The 23,197-nt window shown below is 46.1% G+C and overlaps 1 protein-coding gene across 1 annotated transcript in view; it reads left to right on the forward strand.

The window, feature by feature from the left end:
* The window catches only part of LRP6 (LDL receptor related protein 6), a 1,542,295-nt gene that overhangs the window by 1,441,048 nt on the left and 78,050 nt on the right, over window positions 1–23,197 (forward strand). The window contains exon 21 of the mRNA XM_069628714.1: window positions 12,411–12,547. Within this exon, the coding sequence (XP_069484815.1) occupies window positions 12,411–12,547 (137 nt within the window). The remainder of the gene's footprint in view (window positions 1–12,410; window positions 12,548–23,197) is intronic.

Consider the following 23,197-nt stretch of genomic DNA (forward strand, 5'->3'; position numbering starts at 1 on the left):
TGGGAAACCTGGTCCTTGCACGCCATTTTGGACTATGTTTGTTTCGTCGCATGCCATCAATCGAGTGACATCTGTTTGGGTTATCCCCAATGAGTGTAGCAATCATAACATTTTAGAGAAAAAATGATGCTTCCAACGTCCAAACCACATGACGTTTATAAATTCCCACTGTTGCTCAATAATGGAAGAAACAGAATGAAGTGGTTGTTATCTAGACCTGACATACTAAAGGTCTAGCTTGATACACTTTTCAAACAATCGATTGAGAGCTGTCCTGAATAAACAGACAAATTAATTATGGAAACCTCCAGCAAGACTAGTTGACCGGCCTTTAGACACAAATATCATTATGATCCATCCATTAAAGCTCTGAAGGCTCAGATGCATAAAAAGCTCAAACAATACTCGTTATTGAATAATACGAAAGGCAAAGTGAATGTTCGCACACGCTATAGAAATGCAATAAAGCAGTTGAAAGCTAACCAAAGGCAACAAGATGGAGAAGCCATGTTAGCTGCTATTTCCAGCAAATCTACAGTGCAAATTTGGGGCTTATTTAAAAAGGCACTCGTCAGTGGTGGTAAATGCGGTAAGTTAACAGACATGGCTAACTAATTTCTCCATAATATTTGCTAAACCGAAAGTAAGACTGCCAGCTCCAGATATTAGCAAAACAAATGCCGCTGCTCTCAGTTTTGATTGTGCAGATATTTTAATCCTCATCAATAAAATCAGTACCTCTTGTGCGCCTGGACCCTGATGGTCTATCAAATTGGGCTCTCAAAAGGCACTCGAATGAATGGGCCTTCATTCTTGAAATTATTTTTGGTAACATTATTAAAACGGGGACCATCCCAAAATCCTGGAAGAAAATCAATCATACCAATCTTCAAGAAAGCCAACCGTAATGACCCATTAAATTATAGACCCATTGCTCTCCTGGACCTTCCAGGAAAGATTTTTGCGAGACTGATCTTAAAGGAGCTCACTGAATGGATTCAGGCCGAGAAGGTTTTTGACATGAACTAGTCAGGATTTGTAAAAGGAGTAGGGACACCGTTAAACTTGATGTTATCTGCCATAAAAAAAAAACAGGCAATCACAGCGAAGCAACCTATTTTCTTAGACGTTATGGATGCTAGGCAAGCTTTTGACTCTGTTTCACAAGAGCTTTTATGGTCTAAATTTCTGGAAGCAGTGTCCACCCTGCCCCCCCGCCCTATCCCCCCCCCACCCCCACTCATATTTTTAATTTATCAATTTTACACCGACACAGCAATCCAGGTGAAATTAACCAAAGATGGACTTTTAACCAAACCTATTCAAACCTTTTCTGGCCTAAAACAGTTGCATTTTAGCTTCAACACTTTTTAACTTTTATATTAAAGATATTAAATTTAGACGCCATTCGATCTTTTCCTCCTAAAATTTGACATTTTAGAATGGAGTGGCTATTTTATGCTGACGAGCTTGTTTTAATTGATGAGATGCTGATGGGCCTCCAAAGAAAGTTAAATGTTCTGGATAACTACACCAAAGCTAATGGTTTGGCTATCAACGTGTCAAAATCTAATGCTATAATACTACTACCACCTAGAGCCTACAAAGCAAAATTGAACTGATTCCTTGCCAAAGCGCCCCTGGAGATCCTAAATGAATATAAATACCTAGGGCAGATTGTCAGTGATCATCCATCTGATCATCCATACAGAAATGACCTCAAAGCAAAAACATGCACTTTCGCTTCTCAGGGTAACCTAATTCAGAAGCGCTTGGGTAAATTCTCATTCATGCCAGCTCTAAACTTCTATAAGCAGAAAGTTGTTTCAGTCTTCGCATATGGTGCGGAGGCAAAACATCCAGAATATCATCCCATTTGGGATGTTCTGGAGGGCATATATTTGGAAAGAACCTTGTCCTTGCCCCAGAGCATTCCAATTGCGATTGTTCGCTTTGAATTGGGGTTGGTATCTCTCAGGGCAGCGATTGCCTGGGAAGCTTGGTCTTTGCTAAGGAAATGTTGAACGGTGGGATCTAATACTACCACGTTAATGCCCATTCTAAAAGCTGCTTTGAATAACCTGGAGTCTAGGCCTTTGTACACATGGGAATCCTATTACAAGAACATTCTGCTCAAAGCAGACATTTTGTTGCACTTGTTACTTGAAGATCCAGATAAGGCTAAAAACAAACTTTGTTCCTGGCACTGGTGTAGTACTTGGGGAAGGGTGCAACACATATGCAATATTTTGTGAAGGGGATTTTCAACTGAAATCTAGACCTAAAATTGCCCATTATTTAGTTAAATTTCCAGAAACAAAATATGCAACAATCATCCTAAGACTCTGCTTAAATCTGTGGCCCACCAAGATGCAAAAGGCGAGATGGGCGAACGCTCTAGACACGGACATAAGCTGTAGATTTTGCAAAGACCATGAACAAGGGGAGTCATTGAAACATTTAATGGTCGAATGCCCTGTTTTAAGTCGCAAGAGAAAATTATTTTTCTATAAATTCCTTGGTAAATGCATAACCCTCACGATCGATTCAATGTGGACAAAAATCATTAATGCCACCTCGATTTCTTTGAACATTGCCACTGTAAATTACATTCTTGCACTGCAGCTTCATGATGTTGCTGCAGTGAATAGATAACTGAATGGCAACGGATATTTTTCTATTGTGGTTTTTAACTGTCTCGCATACACTTTTGTATTTTACTACATATCTTTTCGAGTATCTTATACTCGAAAATGGCCATGCCATGAGATTTGTCTTTGCCTTTGGGTATTCTGGCCTTTGGACTCCTTCCTGCCCTCTCAAGGCTGGATATGCCATATGGGGGAGCCCTTTCCCTGGCAAAGTCTTGGATTTCCTGGGTAAAGTGGCAGTATGTGTTTGTGGATGTGGAGGTTGGGACTGTGTGGTCCCAGTCCGCATCCTGGCCGAAGTGTCTATTGCTGGGCATGTGCGGTAGCCAGAGCCTGTCCATATTTGGACAGCACCTGTCAGTTTGAGTCGTGAAGTTCCTTACTATTGGTGGTTTAAGGGACACTTCCACCTCGAATTTAGGATAAAAGGAGTACTTGCGCATCATTTCTTCCGATTGTCGGTGGAGCCAACCAGTTTTGCCTCCAGCAAGTCCCGCCGAAGGGGAGTGGGTTTTGGGTGGCCAACCTATTATGGTGAGCAGGAAAGATATTGAAGTCTAGCCAAACCCAATAAAGGGAGGTTGCAGAGCAATAAGGCTTAGACTTCGAAGGGGTTGTGACAGTGGTTTATCGCTACAAGTCCACACAGATACACAATTATTCCAGTTAGACAGGTAAGTCCAAAAATATTAAAATTGGGACTTTAAAATGCATACTAAGCAAGGAAACCTTAACAAATATTGTTGTGCTCTTTCTATAAAATATATATACACATTCACCCTTAGGAAAAGATAGAAAAGCATATGATTCAAAACGGGTGCAGTTCAGGTAAGTAGCCAAATGCATGAAACACTCACACATTAGGACAGCACTAGAATAATTCTTTACCAATTAGTAAATCCAGCCCTACAGTCATCCATTCCAAAGTTGTACATTTCAGGTAGGTTTACTATGTGAAATGGACGATGCCAGTGTTTGCTATTCAGAGTTCCAAAAAGCTATGGAATGTTCAGGTAAGTAACTCTCTCAATCCCACCACACTAGGGTAGGCCCTGGAGGGGAATCCTTGACCAAACCACCACTGATATAGATCAGGGAAAAGGGAGATGGGGACAGAAATGTATGCCCATGTAACCCCATGGTGGATTTAGAGGGTGTGGGGGAGTGAACAGGTGTATTAACCTACCCTCCTTACTCTGATTTCTCCGGAGACCACTGCTTAGGTTCCGGATTCCGTTGAGTCACGTTCTTCTGTGTTTGGACCAGTCGTGTCAGGCCCAGGGGCTGTGGGTGCAGTGCAGAGGTCTGTTTCGGTCCCAGGATTTTGTTTCTGTCAGTCGTAGTGTTTGAATGTCGGTTCGAGGCACCTTGCAGCTGAACACCCTTTGGATAAAATGAAATGCGGAACAGTCGACCATGGAGCGAAAAAGAATGGTTGCAACCAGGGCCATCTTAAGCACATTTGGGGCCCTGGGCATGGACACCTTTGGGGGCGCCCCCTCCACCAAACCAAAGAAATTAAGGGATCCAGAATATCTGGTCAGGACTCCACTCCCCCCTCACCTCCCCCTTCATCGCGATCACAACACATAGCTTGGCATGTTAACTTGCAGCAATTAAAATAGCCAATGGTACTCCCTTTCAGTCCCCTTACCCTCTTCATTCTTGCTATAATAAGAATGATAAATAAGTAGCATTTCAAGGCCAACATCAGCAGTCCACGACGAGGCAACTTGAATTCTAGCATCAGTACAGGACACTCTTCATCATTAGCAGCCACGTGGAAGGTACAGGACACTCTTCATCATTAGCAGCGACGAGTAAGGTACAAGGTATCCTTCATCATTAGCAGCCACGAGAAAGGTACAGGGCGCTCTTCATCATTAGCAGCCACGAGGAAAGTACAGGACACTCTTCATCATTAGCAGCCACGAGGAAAGTACAGGACACTCTTCATTATTAGCAGCCACGAAGAAGCTACAGGACCCTCTTCATCATTAGCAGCGACGAGTAAGGTACAAGGCATCCTTCATCATTAGCAGCCATGAGGAAGGTACAGGGCGCTCTTCATCATTAGCAGCCACGAGGAAGGTACAGGACACTCTTCATTAGCAGCCACGAGGAAGGTACAGGACACTCTTCATCATTAGCAGCCACGAGGAAAGTACAGGACACTCTTCTTCATTAGCAGCCACAAGGAAGCTACAGGACCCTCTTCATCATTAGCAGCGACGAGTAAGGTACAAGGCATCCTTCATCATTAGCAGCCATGAGGAAGGTACAGGGCGCTCTTCATCATTAGCAGCCACGAGGAAGGTACAGGATGCTCTTCATCATTAGCAGCCACGAGGAAGGTACAGGACACTCTTCATCATTAGCAGCCACGTGGAAGGTACAGGACGCTCTTCATCATTAGCAGCCACGAGGAAGCTACAGGACCCTCTTCATCATTAGCAGCGACGAGTAAGGTACAAGGCATCCTTCATCATTAGCAGCCATGAGGAAGGTACAGGGCGCTCTTCATCATTAGCAGCCACGAGGAAGGTACAGGACACTCTTCATCATTAGCAGCCACGAGGAAGGTACAGGACACTCTTCATCATTAGCAGCCACGAGGAAAGTACAGGACACTCTTCTTCATTAGCAGCCACAAGGAAGCTACAGGACCCTCTTCATCATTAGCAGCGACGAGTAAGGTACAAGGCATCCTTCATCATTAGCATCCATGAGGAAGGTACAGGGCGCTCTTCATCATTAGCAGCCACGAGGAAGGTACAGGACGCTCTTCATCATTAGCAGCCACGAGGAAGGTACAGGACACTCTTCATCATTAGCAGCCACGTGGAAGGTACAGGACGCTCTTCATCATTAGCAACCACCAGGAAGGTACAGGACACTCTTCATCATTAGCAGCCATGAGGAAGGTACACCAGTCCTAGTATACGTTTGGGACACAGATCGTATTTAAAAGGTGCACATTTTCCAGACAGACGACTCAGATTAGCTCCCTCACAGAATGCAAAAGTGCTCTAGTGTGGATACAGGAAGCAAGGAGAAAGGTACACCTACCATAGCATAGATAGCGGATGAAGGTTAGAAGCTACCAGGAAGGTCCAAGTGGCTGTGGTGTGCAATGGTGTCCAGTCATTCATTCGAAAACAAAAGTATCAAATGCAATACATGCGAGTTAAAAGGACCGAAAACAAAGACTGCCTTTTTTTAAATGTATTTTTTAGGGGGGATTTGGTGTAGGTAAAATGAATGGTTTTTGGCCTAAAAACGGGGTTTCTGTTTTTTTTTCCAGTCCTTTTGACTCTAATGTATTGCATTCCGATCATTTGTATTCGATCCTTTCATCCATAACCGTGTGCAATATGTCAATGCTCCCTATTACTATAGAGGAAGCAACACTATATCCAGTGAAACCATGAGTGAAGTCGTTTTGAAGATCATACACTGAGAACAACATCACTCCGAAGGGTGACAATTGTGAATGATTTAGGGACTGGCAATGTTGACAGATTAGGCAATGCAAGATTGAATAAAATGGTCAGGATTACACATTAGTTAAAAGGAGACGCTGGGATTTGCGTCCACTCTGCAGTTTCTGCACTTTACCACTTGTTTTTCTAGTATGTATCATGAAGTAAAAGAATCATTGTATAGATCTCACTTGGAAAGTGGACAAATCACATAACCTACCATGATCATTTTAAAAACAAAATGTTATAGACGTGTGTTATGCAAAATGGGAATGATTCTAGCTTAATTATCGCCATCATCAAGGGAAGTATATATGTACCAGCATACTAATGGATGTGACCTAAGAGATTACGTCTGGGTTACTGCTTTGTATTTTAAAGCTTTAAATTGGGCCAAAACAGAGGCTTTTGAAACTATTCTTTATAAACATGCACAAAAACCTTTCAGATTATTTATTTATCGGTCACTTGTTTGGCGGTTATACAATTAGCAAAACTGTTTCAACGTGCCCACAGGGCAAACAGGGTGGCCACAGGGGAAGGATGACAATGAATTACAGCAAGGATTAATAATTAAGTTAATAGTGCAAACAATAATGAGAATAAAGGGAAGGGGAGACAAACCTACTATGCCTTGTGAGTGTTCAGAATGTGCAAGTGCAGAGGGGTGAGGGGTGAGGAATAGGTGCAGTGGTGCTCATGGCGTAGTGCTCAGGGTAAGTGCTAAGAGGAGCGTAAGTGCAATCACCCGTGGGTAGGGTGAGCCTCAGTAAGTGCAATAGAAAAGACAGCGTCTGGGATGAGAGATGTGGGGGGGTCAGGGCCCGAGGACACATATGGGTCCTGCACATCAGTCATGCTGCTGTAAGATTAGCAGGGAAGAGAGGAGGAGAAGGCAGAGGTAAAGAGAAAGGTCTTGAGGATTTTTCGGAACTTAAGGGGGTCATGCTCAAGACACAGAGGGAGGGGGAGGCTACTTCACAGGAGGGAGCACGCCTGTTAGGGAGAATTCTCTGTTTAGGCTGAATTTCCTAACCTAGTGAGTCCCCCAGCAGCTTTGCTGGATTTTTGGGGTTTATTTTTTTCTCCTGCCAAGAGTGAGACTCTTTTACCCTCAATCTTGGACATGATTTGAGTGTGTTTCTTTGAATCTAGATGTGTTTAATGGGCTATGGGGTCTTTTACTCCATAGGGCTTCATGTGTTTTTGTGATGTGTGTTACACAGCACCCTCAGTGCAGTGACACAGGGGTGTCTTAGTGACCCCCCAGTATAGACTCCATACCCTGGGACTGACTACTGTCTCCCAGGGCATGTAAAGTCACCATTGAATTTACTAGTCTCAAATTCTGAACAGAACCAGTACAAACCATCATATTGTGGACGTACTGGCTGGGGCAATTCAATTGCCCCAGGGTCTGTTAGTGGAGGGGGCACGTCTCCGTCTCCCCTGATCGAGTTTTGGCTGGTGGCAGTGGATACTACATTTTATATTCAACCTCGAATATTTTCCTATGGGATTTCCCATTGTTTTAGGCTACTATCTTTATTTAATTATTTACGGTAGCCTCGAACATACCGCTGGTTTATTTAATTAATATTAATTCTCCGGTTGGTATTTTTTGCCAAAACTTGATTCTAAAATGGCATTTGTGTTCTCTTCTGTGACTCCAACCCAAGTCGAGCCCTTTGTTCCACTTTTTGGCGGGCTTCTCCACAGAAGCCCTCCAAAGTGGTGCCACTCTGTCTGGGGTTCTTAGGAGGGGTGGCGGGGAATTTAGGCACCCTGGACTGAGTTGCCTAGGCAACTCAAGTCGCACTCCATCCTGATTGGCCCAAGTGGTGTGCCGGCCGGCTCACCACTTAGCATGTTTGAGTGACAGCTAGGCTGAGTGAATGGGGGTTTTTCTGCATAAAAGCAGGGCTTTGGGGACTGTAACTTCAGAAGTCGCCACAGGACCTAAGAATCCGATGAGGGAGAAGCTGAGCTGACCTGCCACGACACCACCACCGGTGGAGCCCTGCTGGACTGCCTCACCACTTTTCCCAACGACAGAGAAGATCTCCCGCCGGAGAGTCTTCTTCCTTTGACTGGTGGGGATAACAAGTTTCACCGTCTTTTCGCCTTCCCGACGTACCTCGTGGCCACTTTGCCTGTGCCAAGGACCCCAGCAACCGGGATACCACGTTTTACCACGACGGCGAAACAAAGGTACCACCTTTAACCTGAAAACTCCACGGCTGGTTTCTTCCCTGGTAGTGCAACGACCTTCATCTTTCCTCCAAGTTGAGATCTTCTCTTCCCCTGGAGGACGACGCAACTTGCACCCACTACCAGGAACAACTACCACCGCTGGAGGATCTTTCCCACTTAAGGTACTGTGTCCCGCCTGGCTTCCCTTGCTACCGACTGTACGGGGTAGATTTAGCCCCCGGCTTTCGAACCTTCGTTAGCCTGGGACACCCTGGCTAAACTTTCCTAAGCCTCTCTAAACTCTTTTTGAACCCTCTGCAAGACTTTCTACGCCTAGTGTAACTGTGTGATCTTGGGCGCATTTTTGCTCTTCTGCCTTGCTAACAGTGTTCCTGAACCTTAGAGTGGTGTACCTTTCCATATTCTGTCTTTTTCCCTCCCTTTTCTCACAAACTTATTGGAGTGCCATCTAGTTAAGCGCTCACCTCTGTATGAAAATAAGTGGTGTTTTACTGTGACTTATCTGATAAGGAAAAGGAGTGTATATATTACAATAGTAACTGTGTTTAGAATATTTTACAATAAGAGTGCTGGAGTGTTTCAAACCATGTGTTTTTAAATAAATAATTATATACTTTGATACAAGCAAACACTGACCAGAGCTTTGGTATTATTGTATCTGGGTACCTATTGTGTATACTTTGCATACTGCCTAACTCTTCTTGAGGGAAGTCTGACTGCTCAGCCACAGCTACCAGGTAAATCTGGGTGGTACAGACTGCTACCAAGTGGGTTTACTGCCAACACCTGTAGTCTTAAATCTTTTGCAGTGGTCCCTAAGGGAACTGCACAGGTTTCTGCCTAACAACGCCGATGAGTGAACGACCCCCAGCTCGCTGTTTAGCAAAACTCTTAACATGCAGGGATTTGGTGTCAGAGGAACGGAGCAAACCATTTTTTGTGCCAAATAAGCAGACCTTAAAATATGCTATCCAGAGGCCTGCAATATCTGATCTGCTCTCTTCTGTCTAGGACCCCTTCCACTGAAATGGCCTACATAAAAGGTCAGATCAGGTAATGAATGGGCTAGACAATACCCCCAACATGGGAGAAGCAGACCTTTTCAAGGAAGACAGTACAGTAATGTCAGTGAAATAAGATGATTTGTCCAGGATCACTGTATCGTCTGCTAGCAAAGCCAGGATAGAAGCCTGAACGCTTTGGTTGCACAGTCTTGAATTCCCATACCTAACACTTTATAGTCTTCATTTGAGGCGGCTGCCTAGGTTTTACAAGCCTCCATCTGCAGAAACCAATTTCAAGACCTTTCATCATAGTGATGCTAAATTCGTTTTTTATAGCAAACGATATCTAGTACTGGTACACTGCTGATAATAGCACCGGTTGCGCTACAAAACAAGGTACACATACATGCATATTTATCAACTTCAAACATGGGGAAGGCTGAGTTGGCCTTGCTGAAATTTAGTATTATAATAACACTGAGCTACCTTCTGAACCAGCGCGGCACTCATTATGAATGGTTTATGGATTATGAATGAATTTGCCAACAGCAAATCACTGCTCTCTTGCACTTTTCCAGCTTATTCCCACTAACTCTCCCCCTGCCCCTCTCTCCCTCTTTCAGAGCCGCCTGAGCGCCAGGGGACCACACCAGTGGTGATAGTGCGCGGTACAAATATCCTTTAACATTAACGTTAACTCACATTTATCAGTATGCATTTCAACTATAATATATAATTCCCATAGAAAGGTGAGAATACTGTACATAACATATATTGATGTGTGCTATTTAGGTTTTGTAAACAATGGTCACTGACTTCTTTAGATTAGGCAGCCTAGTGGGCACCCCCCCCCCCTGCAAGGCGGGGCCCCGGGGCAAGTGCCCCTTTTGCCCTCCCATAAAGACGTCTCTGGTTGTAACGGGAGTCATCACACTGAGGCTGGCACCCTTCTATGGGCTTTTCAAAAATAAAGGGGATTGCCCACAAATCTAGGGTCCTATGGGCTAAATATTCAACACGATACAAAGTTGAATGTTTTTTGTGGATCTTAATTAAATGTAAACTGTGTTTTATATTTTTTACACTATTGGGTGTCAGCTAATATAAAAAATATTTAAAAATTGTTGTTTTGAAATGAAGGTATTGAATCATTTGTGAGTGTTTATAAAAAGAGCAAAATGAATTTAATGTCATCCTCTAAGGGTTCAACTTTGTATCGTGTCGACCCTTCTATGGGTGAAAAAAGGAGCAGGCTCTGCGTGGCTTCCTTTCGGATTAGGGGGCTGAAAATTTAGGAGCAGATGACTTGTAGCACAAGTTGAAGATCCTCCAAGTTCCAATGATGCACTTGCAACAGCGACGGCTGCAGCAAGGTAGCCCAGGAGAATCTAGTCACTCCGTGTGGTTCAGGGCCACTTTCCAAAGCTCAGAAGGCACAGATCCTCGAGCAGGGGTTGAGAGTGGTTGTTCCCTTCTGTCCAGGAGTCGAAGCACTGATAAGAGGGTCTTCCTGAGATTAGACATAAGAGGGGGGGTTTCACTGTAGTTGATGTTTGTCAGCTGCAAAGATCATCCTCTTTTCGTCAGCTCCTGCACTTTGTAGTCTTGGCTTCAACGATGATCTGAGGAAATGCTGCAGGAGTCCTTTTATCGACTATCTGAACAGGAAGCTCACCCAGGTCTACAAATGGTAGGGATCTCCACCATTCATTCTTGCAGTGGCTATCCAATCATGCATAGCCATTGGCCACACATTCTGCCCATCAACAGACATCACATGACCTACATGTGGACTGGGACCGGATGGTCCCAACCCCCTCTTTCAGACACAGACACACACACACTATTTGCCCGGGAATGGGCATTCCATGTATAGCAATTCCAGACCTGAGAGGGTAGGAACCAGGCCAAAAGACTGGCAATAACCTATTATGGCACTGCCATTTTAGAGTGCTAGACGCTCTTCAGCAAGCACAAGTTAAAAGCTAAAAACAAGGGAGACAAATCTCCCCTGCCACCGGCCCATCCTGGACATGTTGCATTTGTAATTGAAAAGCCACAAAACAAAAAGTTGTAAGGACACATAGTATCCTAACCACACTTCAATTTGGGGTGATGTGTGCAGCTTTACAAATACAAGAAATCCACCAAGTGAGATGTCCCCCAATACTGGTAATCTTATAGATTAATCAGCTTCCCCATAAAAATGAGCACAAAGCAAGTGAAGTCAAACTTAAAGCTTTACTTGCCTCCATAAAGTCAGGTCAGCAGGCAAAACAAATAAAAAGAAGAAAGGGTGTTCCATAGAAGATTATGGGAGAAAAACAGCAAAAGGAAAATCTTTCCTATCATGCCTAGTGTCTATTTTTAAGGAACTTCACTGTGTTGTAGATTCTCTCATGCACAACTTTACATAAGAGTATATTTTTCAGTAATAATCTCTGCAGACCTTCCTTGTATGTGTGTCTGTGTGTTAAGTGTAAGCTGTACATCATGACCAGCCCTTTCCCCGCCTATGAGTAATGCCAGACTGCTGTCACAACTATGTGTGTGTGTGTGTGTCTGAATCTTCTTAAGGGATGCCCAGCCAGACATTACTAGTTAGACTTAGCGAGCCCTCACCAGAGGACTTGTAGAAAGTCTTTAGATCGTCTGGACAGTGTTCTTGAATGTGTGATATACTGTATTCTGGCCACACCAATGCTGCTGTATGAATTAACCTTCACTGCTGAGCAATGTCTACCACTAGCTGAGCCAGTGAAAGTGTAGCAAAATCCAATGGTCAGCTGTGGACCAGGCTCCTTCCCATTGTTTGTAGTTTTTCTGAGCATGCACCAGGCCTCTGGGTTACTAAATTAAATCTTTAATTACAGAATGTTTGACCAATACAATATTAAACCGCATTTGAGATTGTTTTGTGTTGAATGGCTCACCAATCACCTGTAACTCCTTTTAAACCTGATCTCCTGCCTGAATTACCCTTTTCTATTGAAAACATAGTACAATTGTGCAGAACTCACGTTAACCTGTTTTTATATTTTATTTTGATCCTGTACTAGGAATGTCTCGTGGTAAATCTGTGATCAGTTCCCTAAGTATTATGGGTGGAAGCAGTGGGCCTCCATATGACCGTGCTCATGTGACTGGAGCATCGTCCAGCAGTTCTTCAAGTACCAAAGGAACCTTTTTTCCACCTGTAAGTAATTTGAATGGATCTTTCCTGTTCTTGAAATTATGCATTTTTCATGCATGTCAAAGAAAGCATTTTAAGGAAATCCTGTGTAAACAGTTGACTGATCTGTATGGTTATGAATTTCAATTGAGGTAATTGAATAGTTTTTAGGTTCCATACCCAAACCTGTATGTCGGCAGGGGTAGCCCCACCATTGTTGTTTTGCTCCATTTCTTGCACTTGGTGACCCCAGTTTATAACGGAAGCTACCAGAATGCAAAAAATAAAGTCGGGACTGAATGAGTTACGGCCAGACATTGGTCTTCAGACATCTGCTATATTTCTTGACTGGAAAAAAGATCGATCAGAAATTAAATTACTTTGTATCCCTTTCAGTGTTGTAAGGAGCAAAATAAATCAAGTTGATATGACCTAGAGGCTGAACGCGCCCTCCCTCCAGGTGCCATCACAGTTCTCTATGGGATCTTTATACATTCAAAAATAAGTTTCCGGTTTCACATAATTTTTTAGGGACTATTTTAAGTATGAGTTTTTGCTGTCATGCGTTTATTACTAATGTCTTTTCTTCTATGTTTTACTGTAGTAAGACTCTGCAACTTGCCTTGAATTTTTGTATCGGAAAATGTATTGGTCTTCTTTTGGATTACACTAATTGTTCTTTTAAAGAAAACTGTATTCAACCACACATGACTTTTACATGCATTGCCTGCGTGAAGCTCTATTTGTAAGACCTTTACAGTTATGGATATTTAACATATTCACCATCCAGTTAAGTTGGATGTTTAGTGTCAACCCTCTATGCATATTCTGAGAAGCTTCCCCCTATTCTGGTGAACAGAGAAAGGCTTGAATGTCTAGTGTGATAGGGCTTCTCTCTAGACTGTGTCATGACAGAGGGAGCACATCCCCTAATGCCCCTGCTGGTGCCGGAGTGCATACAGGCAGACCACTTGCCAGGCCCTCCTTACCTGATAGTGCTGTTACCAGCTGGGGACCAGCAGTCACAGAGGACACAGGCGGGAAGTAGCTGCAGCGGATTGCCGGTACACACTGCAAGGCCGCAACAGGATTGAGCAGAGGGCAGTGCCAGGAGCGAGAGGCATGCCGCTTGAAGCTGGTATGGCATAATCATGAAGAGCATGGCTCCAGCTGGGAGTGTTGGCTGGAGCCTGTGCGCAAGGAGCCACCACTACCTCCCCAGTAACTCTTAAAGAAAAGTGGCCTGCATTTAGACAAGGCAAACTGGTAATAGTTCCCTCTGGACCATTGTCTGTCCAATCCCAGGAACTCAGTAGGCCACCCCTGGAAAAAGCCCTGATCAGGCCTCTGTCAACCGACTCAGATCCAGTAAGTTGATTGGCTAGGGAGAGATGTCTTATCCTGGGAGGAGGAGGGACATTTAAGAAGTAGCTTGAGGGTGGTTTAGTAGAGTGAGGTAAGTAGGTCGAAGGAGGGCGACAGGGAGCATTAGAGGAGGGAGTGGAATGAGTGACAGTGTTTGAAAAGAGGGGTAGTGGAGTGCTAGTGCCTGAGTGAGATGAGTGAATGAAGTAGTGGTAGGAAAGGCTGTAGAGTAGGAGTATAGGAGAAGTAGTACTGGTTGTAAGTAGAGGGATTGAGAAGTGGTAGGGGTAGCAATGTAGAGTTAGTGGAAGTGAGAAGTGATAGTTATGAGGGGTAATTGTAGTGGAAGGTAGTGCACAGTAGTAAAGAGGTGCAAGTAGAGAAGAGGTACTGATAGCAGAAGTGGTAGTGAGGTAACAGAAGCTGTAGTAGTATAGAGATAGTGAGATAGAAGTAAAGAGGTGGAGTGGCAGTAGTAGTAGGAGAGAGATAGGGCAATAGTAGGAGGTAGTGATAGTAGTGAGTGGAGGAGTAGAGGAGGAGGAAAGAAGTAGGAAGAAGGTAACATTGAAGGGTGGGGGTAGGAAGATGGAGTGTGACATCAGTGACAGTAGCTTGGCAGGGACGAGAACATTGTGGAATACTAGAGTAGGAGGGCCAGGCATGGCATGCTTGGTGGGCGAATCCAACCACTTGAGTGAATGTGCCTCTACCGAACGCCTCTAGAAAACGGAGAAGAATTAGGCTACGGAAAGTTAGAAGACCTCTAGGGAGTCGGCCAGCTTTTTAGGAAATATACCCTAGGTTTAGGGGAAAATCAATAGAGAAGTTACTAAGCCCTAGAGCTAGCCCAGGGCTATAGGTGCCTAGGCTAGGGTGGAAGTAGTTAAACAAAAGAGCTGATGGCTGGAATGTTTGGAATTAATCTTAACCTCTGGCATTACTCTGGGCAACCCTCCAGACCGTTGTTCTTCATCTGCCAAGCCATTACAAAAGGGGAAAGACCATATGCAAATCAAACTTGTTGGAAGTAGCCCAGGGAACATGGGGGTGCGAGGGAAGACCCTAGCAGCAAACTTACCCGAACCCCCTATTTATCCTGAAAGTTGATGATTCCAGCTAAGGCCACTAGTTTCTGCAAAATCCCAAATAAACACCCTTGAAGTGGACTTACCGTGCCAGTGGTCACCAGTGTTCAATTAAGCACACACAGAACACTCTTAATAATACAAGTTAGACTGAATGTATACAAATAGTTGTTTATTAAGGCCTTAGACGAATACCTAGCAATGAAAAACCACAAGTAAGTAACAGACTAAAAAATTACTTTGGTGTCCTCTGCTAAAAGTACCCTCAACTTCACTTTTAAAGCGGTTAAAGCGGTTCAGAATACTGTCGATTAATAAAGCAAGTGAATAAAAAGAACCAGGTAAGTAACCTTCAATCGGAGAATGAATGTTAATAGTTGAATATCTATTGAAGAAACATTCTTAAGCGACCCTCTACAATTCAACCACCTTAGGGGAAACCCAGTGGAGGATACATGAACAGAATATCACCATTCAGTCGGGCAATGCAGAGGTAGGATAAAGACTTTACACCAGTTAAACCCTATGGGGTGGGCCGGGGGGGGGGGGCAGAATAGGTATACTTACTCATCCTTCATACTCTTCACTCTGGACCACTGTAGTGTTTCCTGAAATCACTGGTGTTTGGTATTTGTGATCAACCTTCCTCACCTGTGTCAACCCCAGATCTTTTTGCTTGGATTTGGTGATTATTTTCCCTTGTCCCTAGGTGAAGGGGAATCTGCTCTTTTCATGGGTGACCTTTTTATGTCTCTCCCTTGTGTATGGTTGGAGTTATAGTTTCTTATAACGTTTGGGCATAGGCTGGATTGCCCCTTTGGGATTCCCTGTTAATTTTTATTTAATGTACTTGGGTGAACTACTGTTCCCAAGTAGTAAAGAGGGATTTTCATCCCCTTTATATTTTATAGTGAGCCAGCACACACCCCACCTTATGTGGAGTGCTAGGGTGATGCAATGTATCCCCTTGCACGCTTACCTGTAGCATTTTTGTTACAATTGCAAGTTTGCTTGAATGGCTGGTGGCAGTGGTTTTACCATAGTGACTTTTTAGTCGTATTACTCACAGGCTTTTAAATCAGCCTTGGTAATGCACAGAAGGGCCTCCATGTTGCTAAAATGGTGGGCTCCTTCTTTTTTCGCCATTTCTTGTTTGCCTGTAGTTTGAGGTAGGAAGCAAGGGAGTCGTCAAATTCTGCAGCCCTTTGTCTTTCAACTTGCCTGAAAGGAAACCCAGTCTCAATGGGGGGGCAAGGGGGTAATGGCTGTGCTCCCTGATTGGACAGCCAGACCACCCCTTTCTGTAAACTGCAGGGAGAGATTGCAGAAGTTGTGCTCTAGTTCCTGATAAATACTCAGAACCTGGAAGCTGCTGACAAGTCGACCACTGGAACTGAAACCAATGAAGAAAGGACGTCTGTAGCGATTTCCAGCGACCACAGAGCCTGCTGTGTAACCAGTCTGATGTAACCCTTCCAATCGACCTGGGGGTCCAGCTCCTACCCAGAGGCCGGTGAGATCCCCTAGTGTCAATATCCTGGATCTCCAGGGATACCATTCAAATCCCTAAAGTCCCCTCACCAGAGTGCAAGACCAAGAGAGTGAAGAGAATCCGACCAGCGATATTCGTTCTTCATCTGGCTGTTGTAAAAAGGCACCAAATTCACAGAGCCACGAGAATCTGTAAAGAAGCCTTTGCTGGAAGCTTACTTCAACAACTGCTGCTGCAAGTTCCCATCCAGTTTCCAGTTCTTTCATCTCCAGACCAAGAATCCAGGGACAAGGTCCTGTGCTGCTGCACCCTGAAGGTATCCACTCCGAAGCTCTTCTTTTGTCCTAAGGTACTGTGTGGGCTTGGGTATTACTTAGCTTAAGTCTGGTGTGCATCCTGTGAGGCTGAGTGGGTGATTCGTGAGGTTGGGAATTTGCCCATACCACCTGCCCAGGTCTTTTGGTAGAACACATATAGGGAGCCTTCCGTGACGTCCCTGAACACTTTAACTCTGAAAGTTAATATTTGTTTACGATGATCTCCTAAGGAATTTTGACTTTCCTGCAACTGAACCCTATCTCAACCTGCTTACAGCTGGCATCCAGGCCACCAGGGTCCCTCTTCTGCCTCTGAGAGAACTTGTGCAATAGACTAGAGAAGGACTGCATAAGAAAAGGATTCTGCCTTGAAAGCATAACAAGTGTAAAAGTACTTACTTGCTAAATATGTTTGTGGTATCTGTATCACTGTGAAAGAAGTTGCAAAGTGTCATTACGTTTATGCTTACCTTTTGAGTCTCTAAAAAGTGTACAGGTTGCTTTACTAACTTTGAATGGTGTTTCTCAAGCATGGGGTATGGCATGTATTTGCATGCTCATGAATATTTGCCGTTGTTAGGTGGGGAAACCTCAGTAAAAAAAAAGTCACTTTCACTTACAAACTGTATTTCTCATTTAAACTAAGCACTGTCATCTGGATCATACTGCGCCCATCCATTGTCAGCCCTCTCCCTAAGCCCCTCCTCTGGCAGCCATCTTCAGATGTTTAGCACACGCTTCAGTGTTGGGAGTCCTCGAGTTTGCTCTGCAAGCTACTTATACGTTTCTTTGTGTTTTCGATGGAAAAGGTTCTATTTTTGTTCCAAAAGAGCCTGTGTGCTCTTTTCTCCATCTGCTGACAGCAGGGATCTTTTGTCGGTAAATTTCAGCGCCCCTCAAGGGCGAAGATCATTGAAATTTCCACAAGGCCATCGAGGCTACTGTGCACCACCTCGACCATGACGGAGGAGGAGGAGGAGGAGGAGGAGGGGGGTAGGTCCCTCTTCCAGCCCTGCACCAAGTGTGGGCTTCAGAACGTGTTTGTGGAAGACAAGCACCTACAATGCCTCTACTGCCTGCACCCGGACGATAAGGAGGTGGAGTGCGAGATATGCCTGGGGTTCTCCAAGAAGACGACGAAGGACAGGCACAGTAGACTGGTGGTGTGGCTTAACGGTAAGGCCTCTGCCCCGTACCCCAAGCAGGGTCATGCCTCACACAGGACCGGCCAGTCCGAGGAGCGGTCTTCTAAGTCCTTTGAGGGAGCCTCTTCAGTGGGGGCCCAAGACCAGACCAAGAATCGCAAGTCCACCGGGGTCGCTGTGGAAGCGGGTCCCAAGGTGGATAGGGTGCGATCGACGACACCCTCCGCCTCCATTGCCATCCGGCAATCGAGCTTCTCCTCAAAAAGGAAATCTACCCCGGCTAAAGTGTGGGAGAAATCGGAGAGACCGTGGACGAAGGAGGAGAAGGCAGAACTGTCCAAGCAGGCCCAAACGGCGCAGGCTAAGACTTTGTCGACGATAGAGTTGGTGGTAGCTGCTCTAACAACGCCTAAGGGAGGTGACCCTGTCAAGGTAGCCCCCACAGCACAGAAAGTATTCCTGGCACCCTAGGCGTGACACCGTCGCAGTAATTTTGGCAAAGTCTGCTGGCATGCCAGAAGAGGGGAAATGGGCTGAGGCCCCGGTTCAAGCTCCACAGGGGGGGAGAGGATGGGGAGGGTGAGGAATCACCAGAAACAGCCCTCCCAGGCCGTGGCACAAGTCATGGCGGTTCGGTTTCGTCCACAGACTAGGACCAGGAGTGCTTGCACACTGTCCACGAGGACGTGGAAGAGGACGACGTAGTCAACAGCGATGACTGAGATGACGGCATGGGGTCTAGTTCTCTGAACCCGCCAGCTCAGCCGAGGGATGTCTTTGGACATTCTGTCGACCCTTCACACCTTGGTGTCCGAGATCAAGACGAGGAGGCCAACGGGCCCGGTTCCTGTGGTCCCCCAGGCCCCCTGTCCAGCCTCCAACTAAGAGGAAACGTCATCCGACGCCCCCATTTCAGCTTCCACGTCGGGCTCCCTCTCTCCCAGCAGACACTGGGATAGACACGACCACGGACGATGATAATATCATTGCAGCGGGCGGTGAGTCTCCGCATTTGGATGCTCCACCTAGGACGTCCCCACCGGAAGAGGTTGGGTTGTTCCATTCCATGATCGCCACAGCCTCCAAGTTTTTTCAGCTTGTGCCCGAAGAAACCAGTACGGAGAGTTTCTTGTACCAGAGGCGTGAGTCCAGGAGGAATGCAATCATGGTGATTCCCATTCTGGACGACGTGTGGGTTGAGGGCCTGGCTCTCATGAAGAACCCTTGCCCGGCTTTAGCCAAACGTGATGGACTGGAGAAGAAATATCGGGTGCCGGACTCCGCACCCAAGTGCCTGAGGTCACAACCATCGCCAGATTCAGTGGTGTCGGCAGCTTGGAGGAAACGGTCGGCTGACCAGTCTTCGGTCCCTCCGGACAGCAAGGGGAAGAAGCTGGATGCCATTGGGAAGGAAGGGGATTTACACCACGGCGTCCACGATCAAGGCGGCCAACGCACTGGCAATCCTAGCCATGTATGAAAGGGAGCTGTGGTACAAGCTGGGCCCCATTCTGGAGTTCCTCCCAAGCAATAAGAGGATGGAGGTAATCGCTCTTTTCCTTGAGTGGGGGGGTTGCGTCTGATCACACCATTATAGTGGCGTTTGACGTTGCCGACACGGGTTCCGGCAGATGGGGAACAGTGCCTGCCTTTGTAGACAAGGCTGGAGGAAGGCCACGAATTTCCAGCAGGAAGTCAAGGCAAAGGTGTTGGACATGCCCTTTGACAGAGCGAACTTGTTTAGGAAGGTCGTCGATGAGTCCCTCCAGGCTATCAAGGCAGATACGGAGACAGCCCGTTCCTTGGGCACTCTCCAGCAGCAGCGCTCTTCTTTTCGCTTCTCCAGGGGAAAGGTGAGCAGGTCTTCCAAAAGTTTCTCCTCTGCGTACCATCAGCCTTCCAGATCCACGACCCGGGAAGCCTACAACGACCATTCACAGGCCTACGGTAGCAGAGGACAGCATTGCCGCCACCCGCAGGGAAGTATGCCGCTTTGAAACAGGCCTGAACTGGCCGGGACATTTGGCCCCCATGCATGCACCCCCCGGTGGGCGGCCGGCTGACGGAGTTCGTCAGCGAGTGGAAGATAACCACCGACAGATGGGTGCTGGACGCTCGCGCCCAGGGACACACCCTGGAGTTTCAATGCAGGTGTCCTCAGATCCCTCCGGTTACCCGTCAGGAGCAGCACATTCCTCAGCTCCTGGAAGAGGTACGGGTAATGCTGCGAAAAGGGGCAATAGAGCTAGTTCCCCAATGCTCTGGGGCTCCCGAGTCTCTTTCAGATACTTTCTGGTCAGAAAGAAGAGACTGGGCTGGAGACGCATCCTAGACCTGCGACGTCTCAACAATTACTTAGTCCCAATAGTTCAGGATGGTCACGTTGTAGCACATGCTCGGCCAACTGGAGGAAGGAGACTTTGTGACGTCGCTGGACCTGGAGGACGCCTATTAACATGTCTCCATTCACAAGGCACATTGAAAGTTCCAGATCTTCTCACCAGAGAAAGAGGCGCAATCCTGCATCACAACCCAGGATCGCTGAATCTGCGGGCATGGCTCCTGCAGCCCTAGAGTTTGGTGGATACGAGTTGCCTGTGGACTGCAGACAGATCTTCGCCAAGGCCAGGGCGTCATTGACTTTGAAGTGCTACAGTCACAAGTGGAAGCGTTTCGCTAGTGGTGCTGGTCGCAGAAGATTACCCCTCTGAGGGTCATGGCCTCGCAGATTCTTCCATACTTGCTCTCTTTGGCCAAGGCCGGTCTGGCACATGCTTCTATGAAGGTGCATATGCTATTTCCACTAGGTCTCCAGGAAGATCTTCACTGTGGTCTCACCGACTCATCAAGGAGTTCCTCAAAGGACTTTTTCAATCTTTCCCGCCAGAGAAGGCTCCTGCCCCGGTGTGGGAACTCAATGTGGTTCTGAGGAGGCTCATGGGGGCCCCCTTCGAGCCGATGCATCAGGCCCCTCTTGTGGAAAACAGCTTTGTGCCCATCACCTCTGCCAGGGAGGGTGGGTGAGCTCCAGGCCCTATTCTTCAAGCAACCATACCTGACTTGCCACGAATTGAGGGTGGCGCTACAGACGCACCCCTCTTTCATGTCGAAGGTTCCGTCGGAATTCCACCTCAACGAGCCTTTGGTGTTACCTGTTTTTTTTTTTCCCAAAACCTTTGTCACCGGCTGAAAGGGCATTGCACTTGCTCGACATTGCTTGTGCCTTAAAGTTTTACGTGGCGCGCATAAAAAGTTTTTGGAACACTTCACAACTGTTTGTGAACTTTGGTCCTGTGAACCATGGCAAGTCCTTGTCCAAGGCTTCCATTTCAAGGTGACTCTCTGGCTGCATCATGCGTTGTCATCGGTTGGCGAACAGATCGCTGACCGGCTGGCTGTGATCCCACTCCACCAGAGCAATCGCTGCGATGACGGCGTTCCTGACTGGTGTGCCCCTGCTGGACATCTGTAGGGTTGCTACGTGCAGGTCCCTGCACACTGTCACAAGGTTCTACTGCGTGACAGGGATTCCAGGGAGTAGTCCAGAGTCGGCCAAGTAGTGCTACGCAAACTGTTCGCTTGAGGTGAGTCTGTTCCGTAGGTAAGAGTGAATTGCTTCTGTTGAGCCTTGCCACCTCCTGTGGTTGTGTAATGTTGTATGCTATAGACTCGTTATTCATGAGTATGTGAATCCATGCCAGACCCCATGCTGGAGAAGGAACAATTGAATTACCTGTAACTATTGTTCTCCAGCATGGGCCTGGCATGCATTCACATGCGAACCCTCACTCCGCCCCCTCAGCGGCTTTCCTTGGTCATACTGTTCATCAAATCTGAAAATGGCTGCCATAGTAGGGGCTTAGGGAGAGGGCTGTCATTGGATGCAGGCAGTATGACCCAGAGGACCGTGATTGGTTTAAAGGAGAAACACAGTTTATAAGTGAAAGTGAACGTTTTTTCTTTTAGCGAGGATTCCCAGCCTGACAATGGGGAATATTCATGAGCATATGAATCAATGACAGACCCATGCTGGAGAACAATAGTTACAGGTAAGTAACTTGGTCCTTCCCCCTTCTAAAAAGTAATAAGTGTTGGTACTGTTTTATCATTGCTTAACTGAATGAGTGTAAAAGCTCACTGTTAGGGAGAATTCTCATTTCTGTGCTAATTCCCTTCACCCTTAGACACCCCTTGCTCTTTTGATGGACTTTAGTACTTTTTTCATTTTAACTGTGGAATGAGTGAGCCCTTTTCTCACTCTCATGTGTTTTGACCTGATTTGGATTGTGTTTACTTTGTTTTTGGAGTCTGGCAAACTCCATAAGCATCTACTTTTTGTATGGTGACACACAGCAAGCACCTTCAGTGCAGTGTCAAAGATAAAGCCTTTAGATTTCTCATAAGGTTTAAATACCTTTTCTTGTGTGAACTATTGTTCCCAAGAATAGTAAAGTGAAATTGACTTTACTTACCTTTTCTCTTTGTAGGTCCAGCATACACCATCTTATGTGGAGTGCTAAGGGTTACCTTGTTGTTTCTTATCCTACCTACTCATGTAACATTTTTGATGTTACCCTCACTGCTTTAAATGGCTGGTGGCAGTGGTTTATTTTTCCCACCGTTGTACTTTTCTACCGCATGCTGAATCCTCAGCTGCAGTATAGCCCTCATGGATGAACATTTTGTCAAAATGGCCTCGGTATTCTTCCGCCATTTTTCAGTTGTGAGGTCTTTCTTGGGCTTTACACTGTGCGCCAAGCCAGGTTTCAGCCCTTTGTTCGTTTTGCCTTTGGCGGGCTTCAATACTGAAACCCGCCTCAGGCTCCAGTGTGTCTGGAAGAGGCAGGAAGCGAGGGAGGTTCCCGAAACTCCCCTGTCCTTTGTCTTTAGGAATGCCTGAAAGCACCCAGTCCTGATTGGCTGGCTGGCTGGCTGTCCTTTCAGGACAGCCACCCTGCTGTGAGAGCGACAGCTAAGCTGTGCATGAATGGGAGTAACTTTCTTAAAAGGCGAGGGCTTTGGGACTGAAGACTGAGTTGACCACTGGGAAGAACAACCTGACGAAGAAACTGTAATCCAAGCTTGCTGCGTCCTCCTGGACCTTTGAATTACCCGGTGAAGTTCTGCTGCTGTGCTGAAACTCATTTTTCTAATCGACAAGAGAAGCTCCGAAGGGTCGACTTCTGCCCTTGGGTTAGTGGGACCAACTAACCCTGAGACAAACTCCACTGGACAATCTTCCCCAGCTGGCTGTACTACTTTGCTGC

The sequence above is a fragment of the Ambystoma mexicanum genome, chromosome 12 (genome assembly GCF_040938575.1).
Source record: "Ambystoma mexicanum isolate Mex_15411 chromosome 12, UKY_AmexF1_1, whole genome shotgun sequence".
Classification (NCBI taxonomy): Eukaryota; Metazoa; Chordata; class Amphibia; order Caudata; family Ambystomatidae; genus Ambystoma; species Ambystoma mexicanum.